General features: G+C 34.4%; 1 protein-coding gene across 1 annotated transcript; it reads right to left on the bottom strand.

Moving 5' to 3' along the window:
* Positions 1-20,982: 20,982 nt before the first annotated feature.
* Positions 20,983-23,670, bottom strand: LOC147393175 (pentatricopeptide repeat-containing protein At1g11290, chloroplastic-like). The gene has a single exon (XM_086456809.1). It carries the CDS (start codon positions 23,336-23,338, stop codon positions 21,455-21,457), a length of 1,884 nt encoding a protein of 627 aa, XP_086312935.1. The 5' UTR covers positions 23,339-23,670; the 3' UTR covers positions 20,983-21,454.
* Between the last annotated feature and the right edge of the window lie 3,466 nt (positions 23,671-27,136).

The raw sequence follows: 27,136 nt of genomic DNA, 5'->3' as shown, positions 1-27,136 counted from the left end.
TAAGAGATTGATGTGTTTAAGGGGTGATTTGAGTTAAAAAAATTTCTTTTATCCTACCTTTAACCCAGTTACACATTATAAGCTGAATAAAAGTTCTATTGATTCTTGATTGAGTGACGACCTACATTAGTGGAGAATAACATGAAAAATTAACCTAAGGAGTTCATCAATGTCAATATTTGGAGATCACCTATGTTTACTCTTGATTGCATAAACTAATTTGGGTTGAAAACTGATTAAGTGATAAAGGGTTGTTTGCACATATGTGGAGGTTCAAGACAAGATTAAGTGACATTTGGGGTTGAAAATCTAGATTGTTTCAATTTCTAAAGTTTTTTTAGAATTATGAAATTTGCACAATCTTTGAGGCAATTGTGGAGAATTAGGTTATTATTACTACTTGTATTTTCTTTATTTTAGATTTCTTTCCCTTAGTTAGGTTTTCTTTGTTTTTGTTTTGCTTGAGGATTAGTAAAATGTTAAGTTTGGGTGTATTTGATGAGTGGATTTTATACCTACGAATTAACCACTTTTAGGTACAATATTTTGTTAATTTTTTTATCTTTTAGTTGTTTTTATTTAAGTTTAGTTTGTTTTATATTTTTGTAGGATTTTGTATTTTTATTTGATTTTTATGCTCATTTTACAGTTTAGGAACAGTATGGAACATTGGGATAATTGCCAACATTTAGAAGAAATTCTGGCTCAAAATTGGTTCTCTCGAAAGAAGGAAAATATGCATACAAGCTAAAAAGTCTTCAAGCCACAGCTTAATAGCAAGCGAGGCCGTAGCGCGAGTTCAAGATTGCACAACACGGAGATGAAATACAGGCCACGACATGACATGTTTTGAAGCCATGGCCCGCTTACGTTTTCAGCATTATTCGTTGACTTTTTAGACATAATTAGAGGCGAATTTTGAGATTCTTAAACCCTAATGACTCCATACCTATAAATAGGAAAGATTAAGACTTTTAGAGGGCTCACAATTTTTGGGGTCTTCTTGGAGGCACAAGATCGAATATTGGAGATCGACTCTAGAATTTTATTGTTGTGAACTTTATCTCTTCTATTGATCTTTGTAATATCTAAATATGGTTAAATATTTTTTTGATTGTATTTTATTTTCAATGATGAACTAATTTTCATTTTAGAGTTATAATGGAACCCATTCATGATGCTTGATTTATTTTATTTCTTTCTTCTTTGATTATTTTTACATGTGATTGTTTATTCTATCCTATATTTAATGTAATTTAATTAACTGGTCATTGATTGATTTGAATTGGTGAATCTTAATAATATCGACATAGTTGTTTTGTGTTCATGACCTAGATAGAATAACATATGCTAATTTGAGATAGACATATATTCACATGCATGTGCATCCTTTATGAGAGGTTATTCTTAATGAATTTTTTTTATTTAATTCTCATAGACATAAATGAAGTTAGTCTAGAAGGGTTTTTAACATGACCATCGACAGAGGCTTGTAGAGAATTTAGTGTTCTTGGGTAGCAATCATAGTGGATTACTTTATCATAGAAGGAAAGAAAATTTAATCAAGTGGATTGTTTGGGAGAAATTATAAGCCTAGGTTTTATCACTCATTAATTTTAATATTTAAATTTATTATTTATGTTAATTTTATTATTTATTTTTAAATTCTATTTTTTTTACTCTTGTTTGGATAAAATTAGAGTGAGATAGATTGGTAATTAGTAATAGAATGGTATTTAATCTCTGAGGGAACAATACTTTCTCATCACTTTATTACTTGTTTTTATACGTATACTTGCATGCTAAATTATACAACAGAAGTTCAGAAGCTTGAAATTCCATGACAGGGGAGGAAGTAGAAGAGTTGAAGATGAATGATGGAGGAACAGGTTAGGGAAAGATATTTGAGGGGCTCTGTAAACTCTTTCTGATGACTTTGAGTCACAAAGTTATGTCTTGCTTCCAAGGGTTGCCCTTGAGATCAATAAGAAGCTTTCGTCGAATAATTTATACACTTAAGGAAGATAAAGGTCGGAGTGAATACACTCTTCCACCTATGATAATAAGCTGGGGAGGGCATCCAAATTTTCATGTCATGATTCTGAACTAGAATGTTGGTGGTGGAGAATTTGGATGAAGCAACTACGTGTGTAGCCTATATAGCAGCAATAATTTCTGGGCCACAGTTGTATGAATCACTAATCAAGATCGATCCATCCCGATTGGAGGACTTGTATAAGAAGGTAGAAAAGTATATCTTGGTAGAGGAATTAATGAAAAATAAGAGGCAGACAACGTAAGCGGCCACCATCAATATAGTAGAGCCTGAAGCTCACAAGAAACCAGAACGAGCATGAGAAAAAAATGATAAAAGGAAGAGACGGAGAGACTAAGGAAAGGTCGGGGTGGAAGACCAGGAGGATCTACACACCATTAAACAAAAAAATGTTTGAGATCTTGAGACCTATATGAAATGATCCAGGATTTGTGCAATCACTTGGAGATTATTGAGGAAAGCCGGGGAAACCATATTGTGACTACCATGCTATGGAGGATCATTCGACTGATGATTGCTATAGAGTAAGGCATATCATTTAGGATATGATAGAAGATGGAGAGCTTAGAATATTTGTGGCAGTCATTAGGGAGGAATGGTGATGCCAACAAGGGGAGAGTAGATACCACCAACCCCACCTCCAAGGGAAGAAAGACCGAGAGCATGAAGAATGAAGGGTAATACATACGATAATAGGGATATATGCAGTTCAGAAGCTTGGATCGGGAACATTGCTAGGACTATAGTCAAGAAGATTCGACATGAGGTTAGGGTATACCAAGTGACAACAGGAGTGCATGGCAAGAATACCAGAGTTCGTATGGGGAGACAAGTCGACAATATTCACTCAGGATGACTTTCGAGGGGTAGCCACACCCCATTACAATGCGTTGGTAGTAACACTCCTAGTTGGGAATATAATCTAAGGAGAATTCTGATTGATGCTGGCACTACAATTGATATCTTCTTGCTGGAGGCCACGAAGAAGATAGGGGTATCGAAAAGCTTTAAGCCAGGTAGAACAATTGTGTTCGAATTTAATGGTGCTCCAACCATCCTCATTGGAGAGATTACTCTTCCAGTCGCTGCTGGATAAGAAATCGTCATGACAAGATTCATTGTAATCGATGTTGACTCGATTTTAATGCAATCTTAGAAAGAAAATAGATACATGACATGAAGGCAGTCCCATTAATGTATTATCAAATGGTGCGATTTTCGAGCAGAAACGAGCCGATGGAGATTAGAAGGGATCAAGAGATGTCCCAGAGATGTTTTACAATGACACTAAAGGTTGGTAAGATTTCCAGGGTGATACCAAATAAAAGAGGAATGAAGTACCAACGTGAGATTGGGAGCAATAGAAGGAATGTGAATGTGTAATAACAGTGGAAAAAGTGGTGAAAGTGGACCTCAGGGAAGAAAGAAGAATAAATATCGGGACAAACATGTCTGAGGAACAACGGAAAGAGTTGGTACAGTTTCTAAGAGCCCACAAAGACATCTTTGCATGGTCGTTTGAATATATGCCCAGGATAAATCTTCTCATCGCGAGTCACCGACTTAATGTAGAAACAACAACAAAACAGTCCGACAGAAAGCAAGATGGTTATCTCCCTACCTAAGGTAGGTAAATGAAGAAATCAACATGTTACTCAAGATGGGATTTATCTGAGAAGTCAAATATCCAGAGTAGATAGTAAATGTGATAGTAATCTTGAAGAAAGACAGAAGAGTCAAGGTCTGCATCAATTTCACCAATCTGAACAAGGTCTGCTTAAAAGATAGCTTTCCATTCTTGAGGATAGATAGTTTGGTCGATTCAACCTCAAGACACGAAATGATGTCTTTTATGGATGGCTACTTGGGCTACAACCAAATCCCCATGGCTCCTGAAGATCAAGAGAAAGTTTGTGATCGAACATGGGTTGTTCTACTATAAGGTTATGCCGTTTGGATTAAAAATGCATGAGCAACTTATCAATGATTGGAAACAAGGATCTTCAAGGATATGATTGAAAAGATGGTGAAGGTATACATAGATGATATGTTGGTAAAAAGCAAGTTGGCAAAAGACCACCTTAAAGACCTCAAAAAAATGTTCGCACAATTTAAAGAATACCAAATGAAGTTAAACTTGAAGATATGCACTTTCAAAGTCTCATCAAGAAAATTTCTCAAGTATATGGTTACAAAAAAGGGGATAAAGGTTGATCTAGACCAGATTCAACCACTAATTGAGATGCCAAGTCTGAGAAACTTGAAACAGGTGCAAACTTTGACTGGAAATATAACAGCTCTGAATATGTGTCAGACAGGTGCCGACCACTGTTCAAATTGTTAAAAAAGTGGAGAGGATTCAAATGGATTGAGAAATGTGAAACGACTTTCCAAAATCAAAAGAGATACCTTAGAGACCTACCCATACTCAATACACCAGATAATGACAGTGATTTGGGGATCTATTTGGCAATAACAACATTATCGATAAGTCCAGTTTTGTTCAGAGTAGATATTGGGCGAGAGTATCTAGTATACTTTATCAACAAAACCCTCGGATAGTCGATAGCTAAATATATCAGGATGGAAAAAATTGATTTGGCATTGGTATATTCGGCTCAAAAGCTTCAACAATACTTCTAGTCTCACCTAATTACCAATTATCCTCTATAAGATAGCTAAAGAGGACACACAAGTTTAGGAGAATGACAAAATGGATGGTGATGCTTGGAGGACATGATCTACAGTTCGAGGGACTTCCTAACCGACTTCTCTACCGATGAACTGAACTAAGAAAAAGATGAGGGTGTGACGGCTGAGGGAATGGAGGAAATAAGCATATGGGACGCTAAGTCAGGATGGAGGATGTTTGTAGATGGGTCGTCAAATTATATTGGGTCGGGAATCAGGATAATTTTGGTGACACCAAGCAATACAAGAATATAGAAGATGCTAAAATTGGGATATTGAGCCTCAAACAACAAAACGGAGTATGAAGCAGCCTTCAATGGGCTAAAAATGGCTAGAGAATTGAAGATCGACAAACTGACAATTTTCACTAACTCCCAAGTGGTTGCTAATCAGTACAACGATGAAAGATGAATGAATGGCATAGTACCTAGCCTTACTAAAAATAGAAGTCAAAGAATTCATAGAGGTAATGATAAGCAGGATCACGAAAGATGAAAATAGGCATATTGACTCATTAACTTATATAACATATATGTTTGGGGATTCGATTTCATAAATGATTCCTATGGAATATCAACATAGGCCAAGCATTGAACATACTATAGAAACATGTATGCAGATTGATTAGGCCCTCGACTGGATGGACGACTTCATCAAATACCTTCAAACAGGAATTGTTCTCAAAGATAGAAAGAAGGCAAGAACTTGTTTATATGTTAATCGAATGAAAGTTGTATAGAATGCCATTTGGGAGGGCCCACTATTGAAATGTTTGAATTCGGAGGAGTCGAAACTAGTAATGGTAGAAATTCACGAGGGAATACGTGGAAATTACTCTAGGGGACGATCAATGTGAAACAAGATATGCAAGGATAAATCATCGATCGACTGAGAAACTCCATCTGATGGTAACTCTTTGGCCATTCGTAATATGGTGAATGGATATCGTCGGACCGTTACCATGGGGATCTAGGGGTAGGATATTCATAATGGTCATTATTGACTATTTTACTAAATGGATAAAGGTTGTCTCCTTGGCTCGGATCAAAGAGGAGGAGGTCATCAAGTTTATGTGGGTTCAGATTTGGGATCCAGTACACAGTAGTTTTGGACAATGGTACGCAATTCAATGAGAATCGAGTCCTTACTAAACATACGGAATATGCTCACTCCAATTATCACCTAGGTATCCTTAAGGTAATAGACAAGCTGAAGTATTGACCAAAATGATCTTAAATAATCTAAAAAAATTGGCTGAGCATAAGGGAAGATGGGTAGATGAACTGCTCAGTATATTATGTGCATATCGAACAACATCGAGATGGACTACAGAAATGACACCATTGGCTTATAGATCAAAGGTCATAATCTCAATTGATGTATAGGTTCCTATAACTAGAATACAAGTTGTCGAGACTCATAGTAGTAAAGAGTTGTTGGCACGGAACCTTGATTGGCTAGACGAAACTCGAGATCAGGTGATGGAAAAACTCAATAGATATCAACAGCAGTTGAAAATATCCTATGATTGAAAAGTATCGAGAAAAACGTTCAAGGTCTAAGACATGGTTCAATGAAAAGTTTTTCAAAACACGCAAGAGTTGAACAACGGGAAGTTTGAGGCAAATTTGGAAGAACCCTACATCATATACAAACCAGAGGAAGGCGGGGTTTATTACCTGAAAATTAGAATCAGGGATTTAATTATGGTATCATGGAATGACTTTAACCTTAAGAAATGTTATCAATAAATTTTTTACTTCCCAACAATATGATATGTTCATAGGGTTGGAAAGTCTTGGCTCATTATGGGAGTCAAGCACGATCGTTTAGGGTTGGAAAGCCTTGGTTCATTATAGGAGCTAAGCACGATCATTTGAGATTGGAAAGTCTTGGTTCATTATGGGAGTTAAGCCCGACCGTTTGGGGTTGAAAAGTCTTGGTTCATTACAGAGCCAAACCCAACCATTTGGGTTGGAAAGTCTTGGTTCATTACGAGAGCCATGCCCGACCGATTGGGGTTGGAAAGGTCTCGGCTCATTAATAAATCAATTCCAATAGATTGGAATTTGAAAAGTTCAGGTTCCTTTTTAGTGTAGAACTCGACTACTTGGGGTGTAATACTCTACTTTTTAAATCGTATCTTAAAGAAATCAAATAGTGAAAATTTGAGAAAATTCTAAAAGAGGAACTTTGGGTAAAATATTTAGATTTAGTTATATTCATTTTTAACAAAATTGACCCTACCATTAGATTTAAAATAGTCGAAAAACATACTTTAGCTTGTAAGCACGCTCAAATTCGAGTTCAGATGAAAACGTTATAAAATCCTACAATTTCATGCTACGTGAGATCTAAAGAATGAATTTTCTTTCGAATGATAATCAACAAAATTCAACCACATCATTAGGTTTGCAACGAAAAATTATTTAGAGTAGAGTACTCATTTGTCATTTTTGAAGTTTGAGAAGTCGAAATACGACCAACGATAGAAACACGTTAGGAAAATACCCATTTTACCCTCAAGCTCTTATAAATAAAAGAACTTAAAGTTATTTTATTTCATTTCTTTCCTTTTAACGAATCAAACCCCAGTCGTTGAGAACCAAAGGTTTATTCCTATTCTCTTCTAGATCTATTGTGAACAAATCATTGTTAAACTTCGTCGTAGAAGGAAAAGTTACCGGCATCATCGAGCTCTACATCTTCACGGCCTTTGATTGTCAATTCTTCTTTTCTTCCCCATTCTCCATAAAAAAACGAACCCCATAATTCGAGTGGATATCAATGAATTCTATTCAAGGGTTTCATCGAGTTAGAGTTAGATCCATCTTTCATCGTATAAGGGAAAGGAGAATGCCATCATTGAGAAGCTTCGCAACCATCGTTCGTTCGCAACCTAACACACTCAACCTTGAGCTTCCTTGTTGTCGATTCTTGACTTTCGTGCTAGCTTATTACCTCTAAAAATCACAATCTTTTAAGGGACTCTCAATTCTTATAATTAGCCGTAGATTTCGAAAACTTGCATTTACGATTTGTAACAAAACATGGTGTGAATTTTAAAAATTGTAGAATATCACTTTGCTTATTTAAAATTCATGCCAAGACCTTTGTGTTTAATTTATTTTTATCCTAATTTAAGCATTTGATTCGTGGGTGAGTTAAAAGATCAAAGAATGAGTGAAAAACCTGAAAAGTTTGACGAATAACCAAAATTTTGCATAGTTTGCAACTTACAACCGGTTCAATCGATCCAAAAACCAGTCCTACTGGTTCATGACCATGGTCCCATCGGTTGCCATTAGTCTAAAATCGATCCCACCAATTTTTGCTAAATGTTGACAGAAAATGTTTTTGTATGTTTTTTCTGCCTTATGAAGGTGTTAACATACAAAAAACATCTTCATTTCATTAAAAATAGTTAAGTAAATTTTTTTACTTTCTATTTACTTTAAGTTCTTTAATAAAATTAAGATTTTACCCCCATATCAGAATAATAAGAATGGTTTTAAGATCCAAATCTCAAAAAATCAAAATTCAATTTTTATTTTCAAGAACAAAGTATAAATTACGATGTTTTTCTCAGATTTTCAAAATCAAATATCTTTTGCATTATTTTGAATTGAAATATAAAAATTACATGATGTCGAATCTCGTATTGAAGGCTTTCACTTTCAAAAATTCGTTTTCAATTTAAAGAACTTTAAAAAATGACATTTTCGAGACTTAGTCAAATTACTACCAGTTTTTTTCCAGTTTTGACAACTTTGTTTTGCACATTGTCGGGACCCCATTTTGAGTAAATTTTGATAGATTTTTTTTATTGAATAATCAAAATGAATTTTAAAGATTTAGAAAGGAATATTGTATTCAAAAAAATAAAAAATGAAAATACCAGAAAAATGGAAAAAAGGGATAAGACGGTAAAATATAAAAATCACACCCGAGGGGTGATGTCTGCATTTTACATTATTGTGTTGTGTGTAGGTTGGTGAACAGATATCCAAGGATCATAATATTGATTGCATGTTTATTTACTTTCTCTAGCGCGAAGCGTAGTTTATGTTTTTGTTTTGTTATTTATTTTAGGCATCTTGGTCACAGTTGCATGGTAAGAAACTGGATATCCATTCTCAATCTTGTAATATTAATTTCTCATTTCTTTTAAATGAGAATAATATATATATATATATATGTAGCTATTTTGTGAGTTGTTGAAGAGCTTGTGAATGCCTAAAGGGATAGTGCGTCGTATCATCTGGAGTGATGTACTGTCCTAGGATGTTCGGTAGGGACATCCAAGTTCATATGTGGTATGGGACGCGTATGAGAATGGAGCCACAATTGGAATCTAGGATTATTTCTCTCCATCTTTACCAGTGAATTTGTAATATAAAGGTGGTAATACACGAATGGGGTTGTATAATGGGAATCACATGCATTCCTAATAAACATAGAGGAAGATGATTAATCAGTGGTCACTAACAATTTAGAGTAGTCAAACGTTTTAACACATCGAAAAAAGGCCGATTACTTATGGTCACTTCAAACGGTCATCTTGAGTCAGATAATGATCTCGTAAGTGTGGTAAAGAACGACCAACCACAAAATCAGAAATTAATACTTTATTATGAAATATCATGTCCTGACTGGGAGCGATCCAGTCGTGAATCGAGAGCGATCCAGTTGTAAATCCCAACTCTTTAATTTCATTAATCCACCATTGTGTATTATGTATTTGTTACTTTATTTTGAATTATAAAATGAAAAACATATTTATAGTTCAAATGTTATTTATTAGAATGGTGTAAAAAAGAAATGCTATAATGAATGCTGTTGATTGATGTAATGTGAATCTTTTAATATATTTAATTACTCATTCCTGGCTATATGTACCAGTTAATGATAATTTAATTTGTAAAATATTACACGTATTGAAATGTTTCAGTATGTTTACTCGATCATGTTCAAGAAAGGTTAGTAGTAGAAATTATTTGTGGACTTATTAGGTAACGATTGTTACTCACCCTTTCCTTCCTCTTTTTGTAGCTTCAGAACTTGTAATTGTTGAATCAATCACAGAACCAGTGAGTGAGGAGCATCTGATTGGTTATATAGACGATCAGAGTCCGTTACTTGGTGAGTACGATGACTATACCCATTAGTATGGTTAGTTTCGTCCAAGATGTATATAAATTTTGGGACAATGTAAGGTTTATGTTAAAGTGAGAGCATTTTTGTAATCTTGTATATTGTTAATCTTCCGCACTTTGATTTACTTTTTCATTGTTAGATGTATATAGTCTTTTGATGCTTGCTCATTTCTTAATATATTTATATATAGGATATTATGTTTAATTTCAATTAGATTTTTGAGTGCCTTGGAATGCTAACATAAACAGAGAAAATGATGTATAAATTTTGATACGTCACCTAGTACCTTAGGATTTGACATTGGGATTTGTGTAAGCGTATGGCGGGATGATACTAATGGTATCAGAGTATAGTATTGGATCCATATAGGATACAAATCTACTATAATTTGGAGAATAGGCTAATACCACAGACATTATTGATAATCATAGAGTATCATTAGGAATCTGATATCTAAACTCAATAGTAGTTTCGTATTGGGATTGCGAGTTCTTTTGTGTATAGAAGTCCGTAGAGCCTAGTAAGCCTAAGATAAGATTCTAGGTTCATTCTATTAGTAATGAAAATGGTGTTCATTATTAGATTCTTTATTATAATAGTAGTTAATACTTCCATAAGAATGATGTTGGCATGGTTCTGAGATGTACCTTATTTCTAATTTCTAAAGTTGCAGGTTAGGAAAGATGCAAAGAAATAGAGTTATAACTGGACTCGTGACAAGGAGTCAAACTAGTAGGGAAGACTTACCTGGACCGAGTAAACTTACCAAGATAGAATGGTTGATAGAAACAGTCTCTGAGTTATCCTAAAGTTAGGCTCACATAGAAAGGAGACAGTCGGAGATGTTTGAAGCTTAAATGATCATGGTGGGTCAACTGACAAAAAGGTTAGAAAGGATAGAAAAAATGCTCGACCATCATTTTAAGAATAAATCCCAAAAGGATCAAGGAGTAAATATCTTACCACATGGAGGGCTACGGGAGGAAATAGGGATAATACAACCACTGGCTCGAAGCCCAACAGAAGAAAGACAATTAGGATTCAATAAAAGGCAAACAATTATGGAACTAAGAAAGTCTCGGGAAAAATAACCATACACAAGAAGTGAAATTATAAAAATACTAACTCAATGGATGGAAGAACTTTACAAGAAACAACAGAATATACTATTAAATCAGTCCGAAGAAAGAGTTATAGCATGTCATGAATGTAGTAAATTGGGACATAAAGGGAAGCAATGTTCGGGTCGACATCAATTGATTAAAGATGCATGGTTCAGAAAGATGTTAGCTGGGCCGATTCAGGGGACAATAGGGCCACAAGGCGTTAACAAGGTTGATAACGTATTCATACTACCTCAGACAAATAGAATTAGCGGTCGAAAGTAATAGGAAATGGAGTTACAAACATCCGAAGGGTATACCAGTCAATCCCAAACATTTTTCCTCCCCAATCAGATCCAACCAAAAGATCGATGTATTCAAGGTCAATCGCCTTTGGATAAGTATATCCACAGTATAAAACTCATCCACCACCGAATTGTAGAGTTTCTTCATCATCGAGTTATAAAGCAGTTGGAACTTTAGTGATGCCATCAGAGCCAAAGGAACCAACGAGGCAGGTCTAAAGATTATAGGGCCCAGTTTATCAACTACCTACTCCACAAAAATCTAAGAAGATAAAATCGTTGACATGTTATCCGTATGGTCAAGTGGTACATATCAGGAGATAATGCCCTCTATCACAGTCATGAGCAGGGGTTATATTCCAAAATGAGGTACTTATTCTCCACAAAGTTTTGAAAGGTACGATTTCTAATTATAATGTTAAAATTCAAATTCCATTCAATATTGATTCTTCTAGATCATATATTTCTACTAAGATTTTTGTACACTTGCTAGAGATAGAAATTATTGAGACAGGTTGAGTAATAAAAATATTTACACCACTGGGAGGCTATAATTGATAAAAAGTTGTTGAGTAGTATGGGACAAATAATGTTGATGAAATAGGCAAGCTAAGATAGGGCAGAAATGAATATTATAAATGAAAATGTGTGTTGAGGGGATGGGTGTATTTATAACATGACAGTAATACGGTATTGTGTTTGTATGAGTAAAGGCTAAAAGTATTTGTTGATGAGTGTGTTTAAAATGATATGGTGTTGAATGATTAAAATATGATAGTGTATGGTGATGGTAAATAATAGGGGGCATAGACAATATGGAAATGGTAATGATAGTAGCATATTGATGGAACGTAGCTTAGAACTTTCGGTTAGGAAAGATTGAGAAAAAATATTTTATTGTCTTGTGAGGCCTTGTGAAAAAAAAATGAGATTTTTGGAAAATTATTTAGGAACCTACAGAACATAGGTGTGCAATCTGAAATTGAAAAATTGGTATGTGAAAAAAATGATCGAGTATTTGGAGGTAAACTTGATGTGTACAAATGCATTTCTATAGAAGATGTAAGAAATAAATTATGAATAGTAGAGCATGCTGGATTTGACGATGACATAAGTTAAAAATTTATTTAATAAGATAGAATTGCAGTATGTAAGAGTTAGATAGAGAAGGTAGTTTTGAAAGAAAGGTGTGTATTAATAAAAGGGTGAATAGTAACATGTGTTCTATTAATTAATGAGTAGTTTTATGTGTTAGAAAGGTTGAAAAGTGTGAGAAGACGAGGGCCATTTGTAAGGCTAGTAATGTGACTATATAACATGTGAAAGTACATGTAATAATTGATAATATATATGATTGAGTTGAAAAATTGATGAAGTTTGTGAAGTATGATGTAAAGTTTCAAAGAAGCATGTAGTATGTGTAAAAAAAATGATTTAGTAGAGTAAGTTAGGAGGTGGTGGATTTCAATATAAGATGCATTGTAGGATTTATCCTTTTGAATAAGATATTAAAATCATAATGTTTATCACAAAAGCCTTGAAAAAATATCATAACAATAGGATATGGAATATTGAATTGAATATAAAGATAGAGGTGTATTGATAATGGAGATTTTAATGTAGTTTACGAATTTAATGTTAGTGAATATTTGTATTATAGTAGGGGGTATATAACGTGTTGGATGTTGTGTATTATTTTATTAATAATTATTAAATGGTGTCAAATAGTAGTGGTGTGTTTACAGTAAGATTATGCATTGAGGAGTAATATTCATGACAAGTATGAGTAAAACATAATAGACGATGTAATGGTGAGAGAAGTAAAGATAAATGATAGAGAAGATGTAAAAGGGTTGTTGTTCGATGAAATTGATAGTGAATTGGTGCAATGTGAATTGATTGTTATTTTAAGATTATACAAATGATGAATTAGTTGGAGTATGAGAGTGATATGGAGTGGTTAATTGATGAATGCATTGGGTTGATGAAAGAGAAGTGACATAGGATTTATGAATCAAAAAACCAAGAATAGATAATTCAAGATACGTGTTGTTTATTATACATATTGTGTTAGTGAAGTGGTGATGAAGTTTGATAAGACATGATTTCAATTTCAAAGACGAAATTTTTATTAAGGGGAGAAAATGTAATACATTGAGTTTTAAAATTATAACTCGAGAAAATTAAATAGTAAAAATTTGAGAAAATTCTAAAAGAGGGACTTTGGGTAAAATACTCAAATTTAGTTCTATTTATTTTTAACAAAAACTGACCATGCCATTAGATTCAAAATGGTTAGAAAACATATTTTAGCCTATAAGCACGCTCAAATTTGAGTTCAGATGAAAAAGTTGTAAAATCCTCGAATTCCATATTGGGTGGAACCTAAAAGAATGAATTTTCGTTAGAACGAGAATCAACAAAATTAGATTGCACCATTAGGTCCGTAATGAAAAATTATTTAGAATGGATTACTCATTTATCATTTTTTGAGTTTGAAAAGTCGAAATACGACTAACGATAGATACACGTTAAGAAAATACCCATTTTACCCTCAAGCTCTTATAAATAAAAAAAACTTAAAGTTCTTTTATTTCACTTATTTCTTTCCAACGAATCAAACCCCCAGCCATTAAGAACCAAGGGTTTCTCCCTATTCTCTTCTAGAACCATTGTGAACAAGCCATTGTTGAACCTCGACATAGAAGGGAAAGTTACTAGCATTCTCAAGCTCTATATCTTCATGGCCTTCGATCGTCTATTCTTCTCTTCTTCCCCATTTTTCATAAAAAATCAGCTCTATAGTTCGAGTGGATTTCAACATAATATGTTCAAGGGTTTCATCGAGTTAGAGTTAAATCCATTTTTTATCGTAGAAGGAAAATGAGAGTGCCATCATCGAGAAATTTCGCAAACCACCGCTTGTTCACAGCCTAGCACACTCAACCTTGAGCTCCCCCACTGTCAATTTTTGACTTTTGTGCTAGTTTATTACCTGTGACAACCATAATCTATGTAAAAGACTTTCAATTCTTATTAGTAGTCGTAGATTTCAAAAACTTGCATTTAGGATTTTTAACAAAAACTGTTGTGTATTTTAAAAATCGTAGAATGTCGCTTTGCTTATCTAAAATTCATGCAAAGACCTTCGTGTTTGATTTAATTTTATCATAATTTAAGCATTTGATTCATGGGTGGGTTAAATGATCGAAGAACGAGTGAAAAACGTGAAAAATTTGATGAAAAATTAAAATTTTGCATAATTTGCGACTTGCTACAGATTCCACCAATCCAAAAACTGGTCTCACTGGTTCATGACCACGGTCATACCGATTTTTGCAAAATGTTGACAGAAAATATTTTTGAAAATTTCTTCTGCCTTATGAAGGTGTTAACATACAAAAAACACATTCATTTCATTAAGTCATTTATTTTAAGTTCTTTAATAAAATTAAGGTTTTACCTCCCATTTCAGAATAATGGAAATGATTTCAAGATCCAAATCTCAAAAGATCAAAATCCAATTTTTGATTTCAAGAATAAAACGTAAATTTCAAATTTTTGTCAGACTTTCAAAATCAAATATCTTTTGCGTTACTTTGAATTGAATTATAAAAATTACATGATGTCGAATCCCGTGTTGAAGGCTTTTATTTTCAAAAATCTGTTTTCAATTTAAAGAACTTTAAAAATTTTCGTTTTTAACACTTAGCCAAATTTCGATCAAATTTTTTCAGTTTGGTTCTATACATTGCTGGGATCTGTTTTGATTCAATTTTGATAGTTTTTTGATTGAATAATCAAAATGAATTTGAAAGATTGAGAAAAAAAATGTTATGTTCAAAAAGATGAAAAGTGAAAATATCAAAAAAATAGGAAAAGGGATGAGACGATAAAATATAAAAACCACGCTCGAGGGGTGATGTCTGTATTTTACATTATTGTGTTGTGTGTAGGTTGATGAATGGATATCCAGGGATAATAATATTGATTACATGTTTATTTACTTTTGATAGCGTGATGCGCAATTTATGTTTCTGTTTTGTTATTTATTTTAGGCCACGTGGTCATAATTGCATGGTAGAATACTAGATATCCATTATCAACATTGTAATGTTAATTTTTCATTTAATTTCAAAGAAAAATGATATACATATGTAGCTATTTTGTGAGTTGTTAAAGATCTTGTGAATGTTTGAAGGGATAGTGCGTTGTATCATCCGGAGTAATGTACTATCCTAGGATGTACGGTAGGGACATCCAAGTTCATACGTTGTATGGGACGCGTATGAGAGTGGAGTCACAATTGGAATCCAGGATTATTCCTCTCTATTTTTACCAGTAAATTTGTAATGTAAAGGTAGTTGTACACGAATGGGATTGTATAATGAGAATCACATGCACGCCTAATAGGCATAGAAGAAGATAGTTAGTTAGTGATTACTAACAATCTAGAGTAATCAAATGTTCTTACACATCGAAAAGAGACCCATTGTTTATGATCATGTCAAATGGCTAGCCTGAGTTGGAGAAATGGTTACGTAAGTATGGTAAACAACGACCAGCCACCAAATCAAGAACTAATACTTTATTATGAAATATCATGTCTCAACTGGGACCGATCCAGTTGTAGAATCCCCACCCCCTAATTCCATTACTCTACCATTGTGTATTATGTATCTGTTGCATTATTTTGAATTATAAAATGAAAAGCACGTTTACGATTTAAATGTTATAAATTAGAATGATATAAAAAGAAATGCTATAATGAGTACTATTGATTGATGTAATGTGAATATTTTAAAATGTCTAGTTACTCATCCCTGACTATATGTACTAGTTAATCGTACTTTAATTTGTAAAACATTACATGTATTGAAATGTTTTAATATGCTTACTCAATCATATTCAGGAGAGGTTATTAGTAAGAATTGTTTGTGGACTTATTGTGTAACGATTGTTACTCACCCTTTCTTTCCTATTTTTTTAGCTTCAAAACTTGTAGTTGTTGAATCAAGTGCATAGCCGGTGAGTGAGCAGCATCTGGTTGGTCATATAGACGACTAGAGTCTATTGCCTGGTAAGCACGATAACTACACCCATTAGCATGGTCAGTTTTGTTCAGGATATATATAAATTTTGGGGCAAGTGTTAGATTCATGTTAGAATGAGGGTATTTTTGTAATCATGTATATTGTTACTGTTCTGCACTTTGATCCACTTTTTCATTGTTAAATGTATATAGTCTTTCGAAGCTTGCTCATTTCTTGTTATATTTATATACATGATATTATATTTAATTTCAATTAGGTTTTTGAGTGCCTTGAAACGCTAACATAAAATGAGGAAACAATGCCGAAATTTCGAGACACTACCTAATACCTTGGGATTTGTGTTAGCATATGGTGGGACGCCACATGGGGGATGGAAATTCTTAGGATTACTATAAGAGCTTAGTTAATATTATGGGTTGGAAAACCGAGCAATTAGCATAAAAAACAAAAGAAAGAAACAAAAGATATTTAATTAAAATTGATATTTCATTACAAAAATTTCTCGATTACAATTGAAAAAGGAAAAGCAAAAAGTATAAAAAAAAAAAAAAACCCTTAAATAGTGGGGGAGGGATCAACAACATCATCAAGAGGAAGAGATGCGTCCTTGATAGACTTAGAGCCCTTAAAATGGTTGGCAAAGAGAGGATCTATCTTCCCCTCCTAGGCCAACTCTATTTTCTTTAACTTAACCTTGAGCTTGTTGTAGGCCTTTTCCCACATCGACTTTGAGTCATCAAGCTAGGCTTGGTAGATAATGAGTTGATCCTACAAATCCCTCTCTTTCTCAACCCCCTTCAACTCGAGTTGTCCCCTTGCAAGGGCAAGCTCCTCTTGAGCCGAGGCGAGATCCTTTTTCGCCTACTCAAGATGCTCTTCCGAGTTCTTTAGCTCAGATTCCAGGGTACCCAAGTCACCTCGAATCTTTAGGTTGTGGGAGGCAGCAACATCCCTCTCGCTTTACTACTTATTGGCAGTTGCCTCGACGACATCACAATCAGTGATAATCGTATACCTTGATTATCCGAGCTTCAGGACCCTGTGTTGAACCTAAAAAGAAAATAGAAAAGTAGATTAGAAGTCGACACCAAAATAAAAGAAGACTAAAATAAATAAATGAAAAATTACTTACCATGATGATAACTCAAAAAATGTCATAGAAGATCCAAGCTGGATCTTTTACGAAGTGCTTGTTGGTGAGTGTCCTTGGGGAGGTAGGATGACTCAAAGATTGCCCACGAAATCCAAGAATTGGAAAGCGCAACACATTGGTCCATGACTGGGTGGCCAACCATGGATGGGGAGACAACCCATGGGATACCTGGTAGGTCACCTCCCCTAGACCCTAGCCCAAAAGAAGAGGTCGAGGTGGGGAACATAAGCATGAGCTGGAGTGGGTTGGTTAGAAAACAGGGCTTTGAAGGGGACAGTTAGAGGAGGGGGATGGGATTTGGTACCCCTTCTCAACCTCCTTAGCAGAGGTTGCTCATCTTCCTCCTCATCCCGTGGAGGAGAAGGTTGCACCTCCATCACCTCGTCTTTAGAGACATCGGAGTCGACAGGGGCAGGACGGTTGGAGCAGAGAGATTTTATGTCCTTTAGATTGTCCTTAAGAGCTTCTAGTAGACCGTGAAAGCATTCAGGGTCAGAAGAGGAACACCTTACTTCCTCTCTATTACCTCATCCCTGAAGATCAATAGAAGCATATCAATCTGTGTCTCGATGGTGCAAATCCTAGTTAGAATGGATGTGGTTGATTACCATTGAGTCAGGAGCCCTTTTGTCTTTTGCTCAAATATACCAAATCTTGAAAAGGAAAAATGTTAAAATTCTAAGAAAAGGGGCTAAAATTAAAAAAAAAAAACAAAAAGACTGAATTAACTTCATAATAGTACTCACTGACTTGGTTTAAGGAATTGAAAGTGAGTGGGGCAAATTCGTCCCTAGGTGCACTTTCCCACTGACCAGTTAATAGAATTGGGAATAAGAACCAATCATTATCCGAGTCGGAGAGCTTGAATAGGGACGGTTTCCTTCTCCTCGCTAGGTTCTTATATCTAAGAGCCCGAGTTGCAGACCTTTATCTAACCGAGCGTTCATATGCTCAATGGCAGAAATAAGACGATAAAAGTTACCGCTTATTTGACCTGGTGCCTTCTTACAAAAATTCAAAACTTCTTAAGTCAGCTTACTAAGAGGGACTCAGAGATTGGCTTTAAATTGCTCCCAATACACCATGGTGTGCCATGAGGGAGGCCTTGAGATGATGAGGGCTCTCTAGAGTAGGAGGTGCCCACATCATCAAGTATAGCATAAGTACTCGTGATATTAGAAAACGGAGGGCACACAAGGGAATAAGACTTCCCCTTGGCTATTGAAAAAGGATTTAATAAAGAAAAAAAGGGGATTTGGACTTGAGGAAAGGAGAGATGGAAAACTTTAACCTTCGAAGAACTTTTGATGGAGTCCACACTGAGTAGATACTGGTGCCGAGCAAAGAGGTAAAAGGTCTTGAGACAGGAAGTATGAGAAAATGAGAGATAGAAGAGAGAAGAAAAGTTAAAAATGAGAATAAGGAGAAGGAAAGGGTATTTATAGACCTCAAAAGTATTGAGATGCGTAAAGGATGGAGGGCTGAGATTAACTTGATTAACGTGGTAATGATGAGATGTAGAAACTTTAAATGTGCACAAGAAAAGAAAGAATGGTACGAACATGCGTGTGCAATCAACCACGCGAAATGTGACACGTATGCACGGCGCATAAATGTACCGTTGAAGACATTCACGATTATTAATATGTGATAGCCTTCCACACTACACGAAAGAATCATTTAAAGCACCGTTACGGAATTTTGAACGGTCAAACTTGAATTTAAAGCCAAAGGCAGATGGCGAAAAGAGAACTGAACACTTACAATCCAATAGGAAGCCGTCACGCATCGATTATTAGTAAACTAGTATTGGCCCTTCAAATCAAGATCCAAAACACCGAGAGGGAGTATTGTGGAGGATATTTTTCAAAAAATGACACGTTGCAGTTATGAGATGATTTTGCCGATTATCCAACCTAATAGAGAAGATCGAAGGAAGGGAGATCTAATTTTAAGAGAGGAGAATCTTAAATCGAGATTCCGAAGATCAAGGAAATAGTTCGAAAACATCGTATCCCTGAGAATCAGGGACCTAACCATATTCGCGAGGATCAAGGGAAGTCTTAAAAAGGGTAGAAACTGTTGAAACGAAAATAGTGAACATCATGGAGGAAGCCCTTATAAATAGAAAAGCACAAGGCATTGCGAAGGTATGCGATTTTCTCCCTTTAAACTAAATATCATTTTTCTTGTACTAAGGTTTTGACTTGAGTGTCAGAGATTTGATGTTGCAAGCACACCCAGGTGTCCAAGAAAGGGAGGAGTCAAAATTCAATCGGAATCTCAAGGTAGTGCAATTTTTTACATCTACAATTTTAAAATAGAATTGAAGGGACCAGAGAATTATGATTTGTTTAGCTGACCATAAGTTTTTTTTTCGAACAAGTCTATGATGATAATATGACCTCATTTTAAATATGATTTTGATGAATGGATTTTCAACATGATTATTCTAATGATGATGATTGCATTTTGAATAATGTAGAAAGTTTTCAAGTCCCAAAACCGAATCGAAATTAATAAGTCCTCTTTTTGGCTTCACAAAAATTGCAGAAATACGAACTCTATAGCTTAAATGATTGGAAATTTTATGGTAAAGCTGTTGAGTTTGTACAATTTGGGTTTCCCTAGTACTGTACAATAGAGGGGATGGTTTCAAATATGTCATGTTTTGTTGTCATTTATTGAGCTTCTTTGTTTCCAGGTATACTTCACATGTTTAGAGTAGATGCATGGTTTTAAAACTCGCCTGAGATCGAGATGTATCGCCCGAGTTAACTCAGTATCTTGGTTGGACGAGACAGACGCACAAACCCATTTGAGATAGTCATGTATCGCGAGACAAACGAGACATCATGATTTTCAAGTTTGAATCCCTATTATCTCACCCCCAAATCGATTTTTTTGTTCATCTTCTCAACCAAGTGAACAAAAAAAAACAAAAAAAAAAGATTTTAGGGGAAAACTTTATCTGATTTAAGATGAAATCGAAGTAGATTTGCTTAATCTGGAATGGTTCATTTGAAAGTTTGACAGTGCCAATGCGTTATTTTGAGAAAGTTTAAATGGATTGGTGTTCTAGCATAAATTATTTGATGGTGTAGTGCTTTGATATTTTAGATGATAAGTTTGGTGCTCTTTAAATGTTGTGTTTGGAAAATAAATTTGATGCACTTGTGTAATGAAAATGAAACATACGTAACCATATAAATATTTAGTTTATTTATTTTGATAGGTATTATGCTTTTTTTTTTAAGTCTTATATATATATATTTTTTTTTGACTTCATTTTTTAATTATAATCATTTTTGAAAATTTTCAGATTTTTTAATTAGTTAAAAATCACTGTCTCATTGCCGAACGAGACAAGATGTATCGTCCGAGTTAACTCGGTATCTTGGCTGGACGAGACGAGACATGAAACCGAGTTTTAAAACTATGAGTAGATGTGGCTTAAGATTTTAATCTTCCTCTCAGGTTATCTGTCTCTAAGTCAATATGTATTTAATGCAGTTGGTAATTGTATTTGGGTCAAAACTATTGTTTCATTGCTTTGTAAATCATCCTTATTATCTATATTTCTACCTTCATAAAATACAGAATTACATAAACTTAATTTGAACTAACATTTATTGTTTAGCTTATGATGGGGCAACCTTTTAATAATCTGTTTTTGAAGGAACAAAATATTGATTGTACATCATCATCAAGTCTAAGTTTTGTAGTCAGCTCAACCAATCAAATTCCTCCATTCAATTAGATGTAGAAATTGTCCAAAATGTCAAAACTGAACAAATCCAACACGTTGTGAACTAGACAAGAAAATGTGAAAGTTGCGTGTAGACCTGACCTTCCCCACAATCCTAAGCATGATAGAAGGTTATTTGAATTTTGAATAAAAAGCCATCAACACTGCCTCTCTCTCTCTCTCTCTCTCACAACACAACAATGCTGTTGTCGTTAACCTCAATCCAACTATACCCTGGCTTCTTCTTCTTAACTCCTCTTTCACACATAAGCTTCCGCACTCCTGCCGCTTCATCCCAACAACCCCCTTCAGCCAGAACACTTGATAGCAATAAATAAGCAGAAGGGTCATTAGGGCATAACTCAAAAAGCCGCTTTGCAGAACGAATAGCAATACCCACATGTCCATGTGCCCGACAGGCACTGAGCAAAGCTTTGTAGACCGACGGGCCTGGCATTATCGGCATACTTTTGATAAAAGATTCTGCTTCATTGAGGTATCCTGCTCGACTAAGAAGATCAACCACGCAAGCATAGTGCTCCAATCTTGGGGGTCCCACCAAATCATCTTCTTTCATCAAACCAAAGTACTCGAGCCCCCTTTCAAGCAACCCAACATGGCTACAAGCAGAAAGTACAGACAAGAAGGTAGCATGATTTGGTCTAATCCCTATTCTTCTCATTTTTTCAAACAATTCAACAGCTTCTATGCCATATCCATGTTGGGCGCATCCTGACAATAGAGAATTCCATGACACAAAATCGGGTTGCTCAATTGACAAGAAAACCTTCTTCGAATCATCAATTGCACCGCATCGTGCATACATGGAAACAAGCCCATTTTGAACATGCAAATTTGAAGCAAACCCTGTTTTCAAAACTAGAGCATGGGTTTGCTTCCCTTCTTCAAGAGCAGAGAGAATACTAATGGCTCTTAAAACGTTTGTGAGCGTAATAAAGTCTATAAGTATAGATGCCTTCCTCATTCTAGTGAAGCATTTGAGGGCTTCCTCACCAATTCCCAAAGAAGAAAACCCAGAGATAACTGAATTCCACGAGATTTGATCAGTAGTTGAAATGGTTTGCTGCGAAATCTTACAGAAATCCTCTAAGCAACCACATTCTGAATACATGGTCAAAAGGGTAGCGATTAAATATTTATCTGAGTCTAGGCCTTCTTGGATTACTTGGCAGTGGACTTGCCTCCCATGATATAAATCATTTGGAGAAGAAAATGAACTCAAAAGACTATTATAAGTTACCTTATTCAATCTAACACCAACACGCCGCATGTCCTTAACAAGAACCATTGCCTCATCAGGTTGTCCATTATGTGAATAGCTAGAAACCATAGAAGTCCAAGTAACAACATTTCTTTCGGGCATTTCATTGAAACATTTCCTCGAATCATCACTATTCGAACACTTTGAATACATATCAACCAACACCGTCCCTAACACAATATTTGAGCAAAACCCATATTTCAAACCAAGACCATGCACCTGAATTCCTAGCTCTGTTGCTTCTAACTCCGAGCACGAGACCAAGAGGGACGAAAGGGTGAACGGGGTTGGAATGACATCAACTTTAAGCATCGCCAAAAACAATTCAATTGCCAAAGTAGAGAATTGGGCTTGGGAATAACCAGAAATGAGGGAATTCCAAGTGACTACATTTCTTTCAGGCATTTCATCAAACAGTTGGTGTGCACGAATAATCTTTCCACATTTACAGTAAAAATCGATAAGGGCGGTACCAATAAAGACGTTAGAGTCATAGCCAAGCTTGATAGCTGCAGAGTGGGCTTGCTTTCCAAGAGAAAGCGAAGATGATTTAGCACAGACGGAAATAAATTTATTTAAGAAATAAGGGTTGATAGGTACCGAAGCATCACGTTGTTGCATCCGAGCAAAAGAGAAGAACAATTCTAACTCGTCGTTCTTAACATCAGAAACGACTTGGATGGCTTCTGGTAGTGAAGCAAGGTGTCGATATTTTGGAAAAAAGCGGGAAAATAAATGTATCTGAGCTACAGTGCACCGTAGGGAACAAGCAGGGAAGCGAACGAACATGCTCTCACCATCTGGTCCTATTTGACATTTGTCTCCATTTCTTCGTAGCGAGTTCTTGCGATTATGGAGTCTCACGTTTGGATTTATTAAGTGTATACAGATACTTTTTCTATTTATGATATTTTGAGACCAACGATTGGAATTGAAGAAGGGAAATTATAAAGGCACTCCAATTATTCATTAGGGTCACCTTTGAATCAAGGGCTATCTCGTATTTTTTATTTCGCAATTAGGGCAACCCACTAGATGAAAAGAACTCAGTTTCTTCTTCAATTTGAATAGTTTGGATTTCCTCCATCTAATAGTCACCGGAACAATCACCACCACTGAAATTTCTTAAAAAAAATACCACTCTCTTTCTGTTTTTGACGTAATACAATCATCAGAGTCCATTAATATCAATCATTTGAGTTTCTATTGAATAAGTTTTCGTTTTATTTCACTAACCTCACCACCATGTCGAGTTACCACGAACACTATAATCAACCTCTGTTTAAATTTATTTTTAGGTGTAAATTAAGTTAGAAATGTTTTGAAAAAGTCTACCATCATAGCAGTCACCACGAACATCACAACCACATACTTTCAAAGGTTTGTTCGATGCTTTGTGTTATGTAGATCAAGTGTTCAATGAAATGCAACATTGAACACTTATATAATATTATGTTTTGATAAATGATTGATGTTATGTACAACAAGTGTTCGATGAAATATATCAACGAACACTTATGTTTGATAGAGTGTTGGTATTATGGACTAACATAGACATTTCTTGATCAATTGTGTTTAGGAATACCTTTTACTTCTTCTAATAAAAAACATCGACGAGTTCCTCCGACAACTTCTAAAAGGAGACGTGCGCGTGCAAAGCAAGAAGAACATGAAGCATGTGAACAACACGAACATGAACAAGAAAATGAACATGAATTAGAGGAGGAAGAAGAAAATGAAAATGAGGAAGAGCAAGAACTAAATGAAGATAAGGAAGAGGAAAAAAGAAAACGAAGATGAAAAATGAATCATTCCCTGGACATCCGGAAGATTCGTCATTATTCAAGAATGACAAGAATCATGTGACTTTCTTTATTTAGAATAACAAGGTATTACATATTTTTAATTGTGTTTATTATATCTAAAAATGAGTATTCATATTTATTATAATTTTGATTATGTAAGAACGCCCAATTCTACGTTGCTTCAATCATTCACATCAGCTCAAAAAATGGAATTTGAATAAAGAGTAGTGGAGTTAGAAGTTGAATGAAGAATTTGGGTCTTCACAACTTAGTCCTTTATGGATGTAAGCTGATAAACAAGACTCTCATGTCCTCCATGGTTGAGAGGTGGTATCCCAAGACAAATACCTTTCATTTCCCATTTGGTGAGATGAGTATTACTTTGAATGATGTGAAGCACCTAATTGACCTTCGTATAGAGGATATGACTATTAATGAACCTGATTGAGGGTTGGTGGAAGCGAAACGATTGGTTGTATATGCATTAGATATACCAGAAGATGTCATGGTAGAGGAGTTGGATAAAAATGAAGGTTACCTCCTCATTACGATGGAATTGTTGTGGGGTCAATTAAAAGAGTATTTGAATAATGTATCTACACATAAAGAAAAAAGGGGTACTGCCTGAGGTTATTTGCTATATTTGCTTGGAAGCATAATTTTATTTGATATGACAGGTACAAAGATTCGTGTATTGTACCTTAGATTGTTGACGAACCTTAAAAAAAATCAGTTAATATGCGTGTGGTGCACTACATTTGCATATCTCTATCGACAACTTGGATACACATTGAGATCAAAAGTGCATCGAATGAGTGGGCATTTCTCCCTCTTAAAGGTATTGATTGTAAAATCATTTCATACTTGATTAAAAAAAATTGTTCATATTTTTGTAACTAATTATATAATAATTCTTTTCTTTACAGGCATGGTTATTTGAGCACATCCCAACCTTACAACCCAATGTAAATTTGTCATTTCAAGTTGGAGAACCATGTATAAAATGTTAGAACCCACAATTCCTACATGGAGAGACAAATCAAAACCTTATACTTTTACGAGAGTCTATCAATGATTTATAATTACATGATGTAAAGTTCAATTAAATTATCTTTATATAGTGGTGTTTTATTTTTTTATTGATAAAAATTGATAAAAATTATTTTGTATATGAAATTTTTAGGTGGTATGGGACCCATTTTGTTAAGGTCGAATATCCATTGGATGAGATTATTTTTTTCTCTGAGTGTTTGAGAGTATATAACATCATTGAGCTATATCATCCTGTTCGCTTCTTTTGATAATTTGGTTATATTCAAACAATCCCTCCAAATTCATTTCAGCCTCGTCAAGCAGAGAGAAGTCTTATATTTAGTAATTACAAGGTGAAATATGATGTTCTAGATCAATATTGAGAATAATGGAACGACCATGTATTGTTGTAAAGGAAACAAAGATTGAAAAGTTGTCTATCCTTGGGACTGTGATATGAGATATCCCTTGTGTTATCATACTCATTCACATGCAATCGTCTAGAACCATGTTAACAGAGTTGAAGTTGATCCAAAACGTCAAAGGGCTTCTATACCTGAGGGGAACAAATATTTAGTAAGTTTTCGGTCATTTATACATTTACTTTATATCAATATTTTTTATTCAAATTGTGAACTATTTGATATTTATTTACTTAAAACAGTTGGGGAACAAAAACAGAGTTTTAGCACTTCTAAAGCAATCCCTTCAATTGGACTTTGAACAAGAGGTTCTAAGTGTACTTGAGAAAGATCATGAAATCTACAAATTTTTACACTCTGATTATAAGTTGCCAACACCAATTCATGACTATGCTATGAGGACACACTAGAAGAAATTCAGTTTAAGAAAGATAAGAACAAAGTAGGGACGTCAAAATAAGCTAGAAAGAAATGAATCTCAAAGAAGTAACTTAGTGGTTTGATTAGTAGTGGGTCCATAGGGGAATTTTCGATAGGTAGTAGAATCGAAAAAATGTAATTAATATTTTGATGGACAAATATTCATAACACTGAATAATATCTGAATGTTATTTGTAACACTGAACGATATCTAAGTGTAATTAATAATTTGATGGATAAATATTCGTAACAATGAATGATATATGAACCTAATTAATATTTGATGGACTTTGTATGAAATGATTTATTTAAATGAAGATAAAGCAACTTAATTTTCATTTAAATATTTATAACAACGTCCATATGTAAGAAAGGTCAATATTGACAAATGTCGATCTAGTGCCAAAAAATTACAAACTCATATAATGTTGACATTTTCCACCATTTTTGACAATTAAAATTCAACATTATTCATGTAAAAATCTAAAAGTGTCAACATTTAAACATCAAGTATAATAGCAAAATGTCAACCGAGTGTAAAAATATTTTGGTGTAATGTCAACATCATTCATGTAAACAAAAAGTGTTGACATTTTTTACCATTGTCGACATGTATATATCGACACTTTTTAAAATTGGAAAACATAAATATCAATATTTTTATGTCGATATAGAACAAAAAAAAATTTTGTTTAGTGTTGACATTTTACAATTGTCAATATCTTAGAAAAAAATAAATATAAAAATGTCAACATTATCAGAAATTTTTAACAAGTTTTGTCAACATTTTCATTAAAAATTTTGATTTTAAATATAACACATTACAAAAAGTTTGATAAAAAAGGTATTATTTCATTTTGTTACAAAAGTAACAATTTATAAGTCATTTCATCAATTACAATCATTTT

This window comes from Akebia trifoliata, chromosome 10 (assembly GCF_017979445.1).
Source record: "Akebia trifoliata isolate Shusen 1 chromosome 10, ASM1797944v1, whole genome shotgun sequence".
Classification (NCBI taxonomy): Eukaryota; Viridiplantae; Streptophyta; class Magnoliopsida; order Ranunculales; family Lardizabalaceae; genus Akebia; species Akebia trifoliata.
This window is presented reverse-complemented; position numbering and strand designations above follow the sequence as displayed.

What these genes read in the sequence shown, in the direction of transcription:
- LOC147393175 (XM_086456809.1), bottom strand. Translation starts at nt 23,338, where the DNA reads ATGTTCGTTCGCTTCCCTGCTTGTTCCCTACGGTGCACTGTAGCTCAG.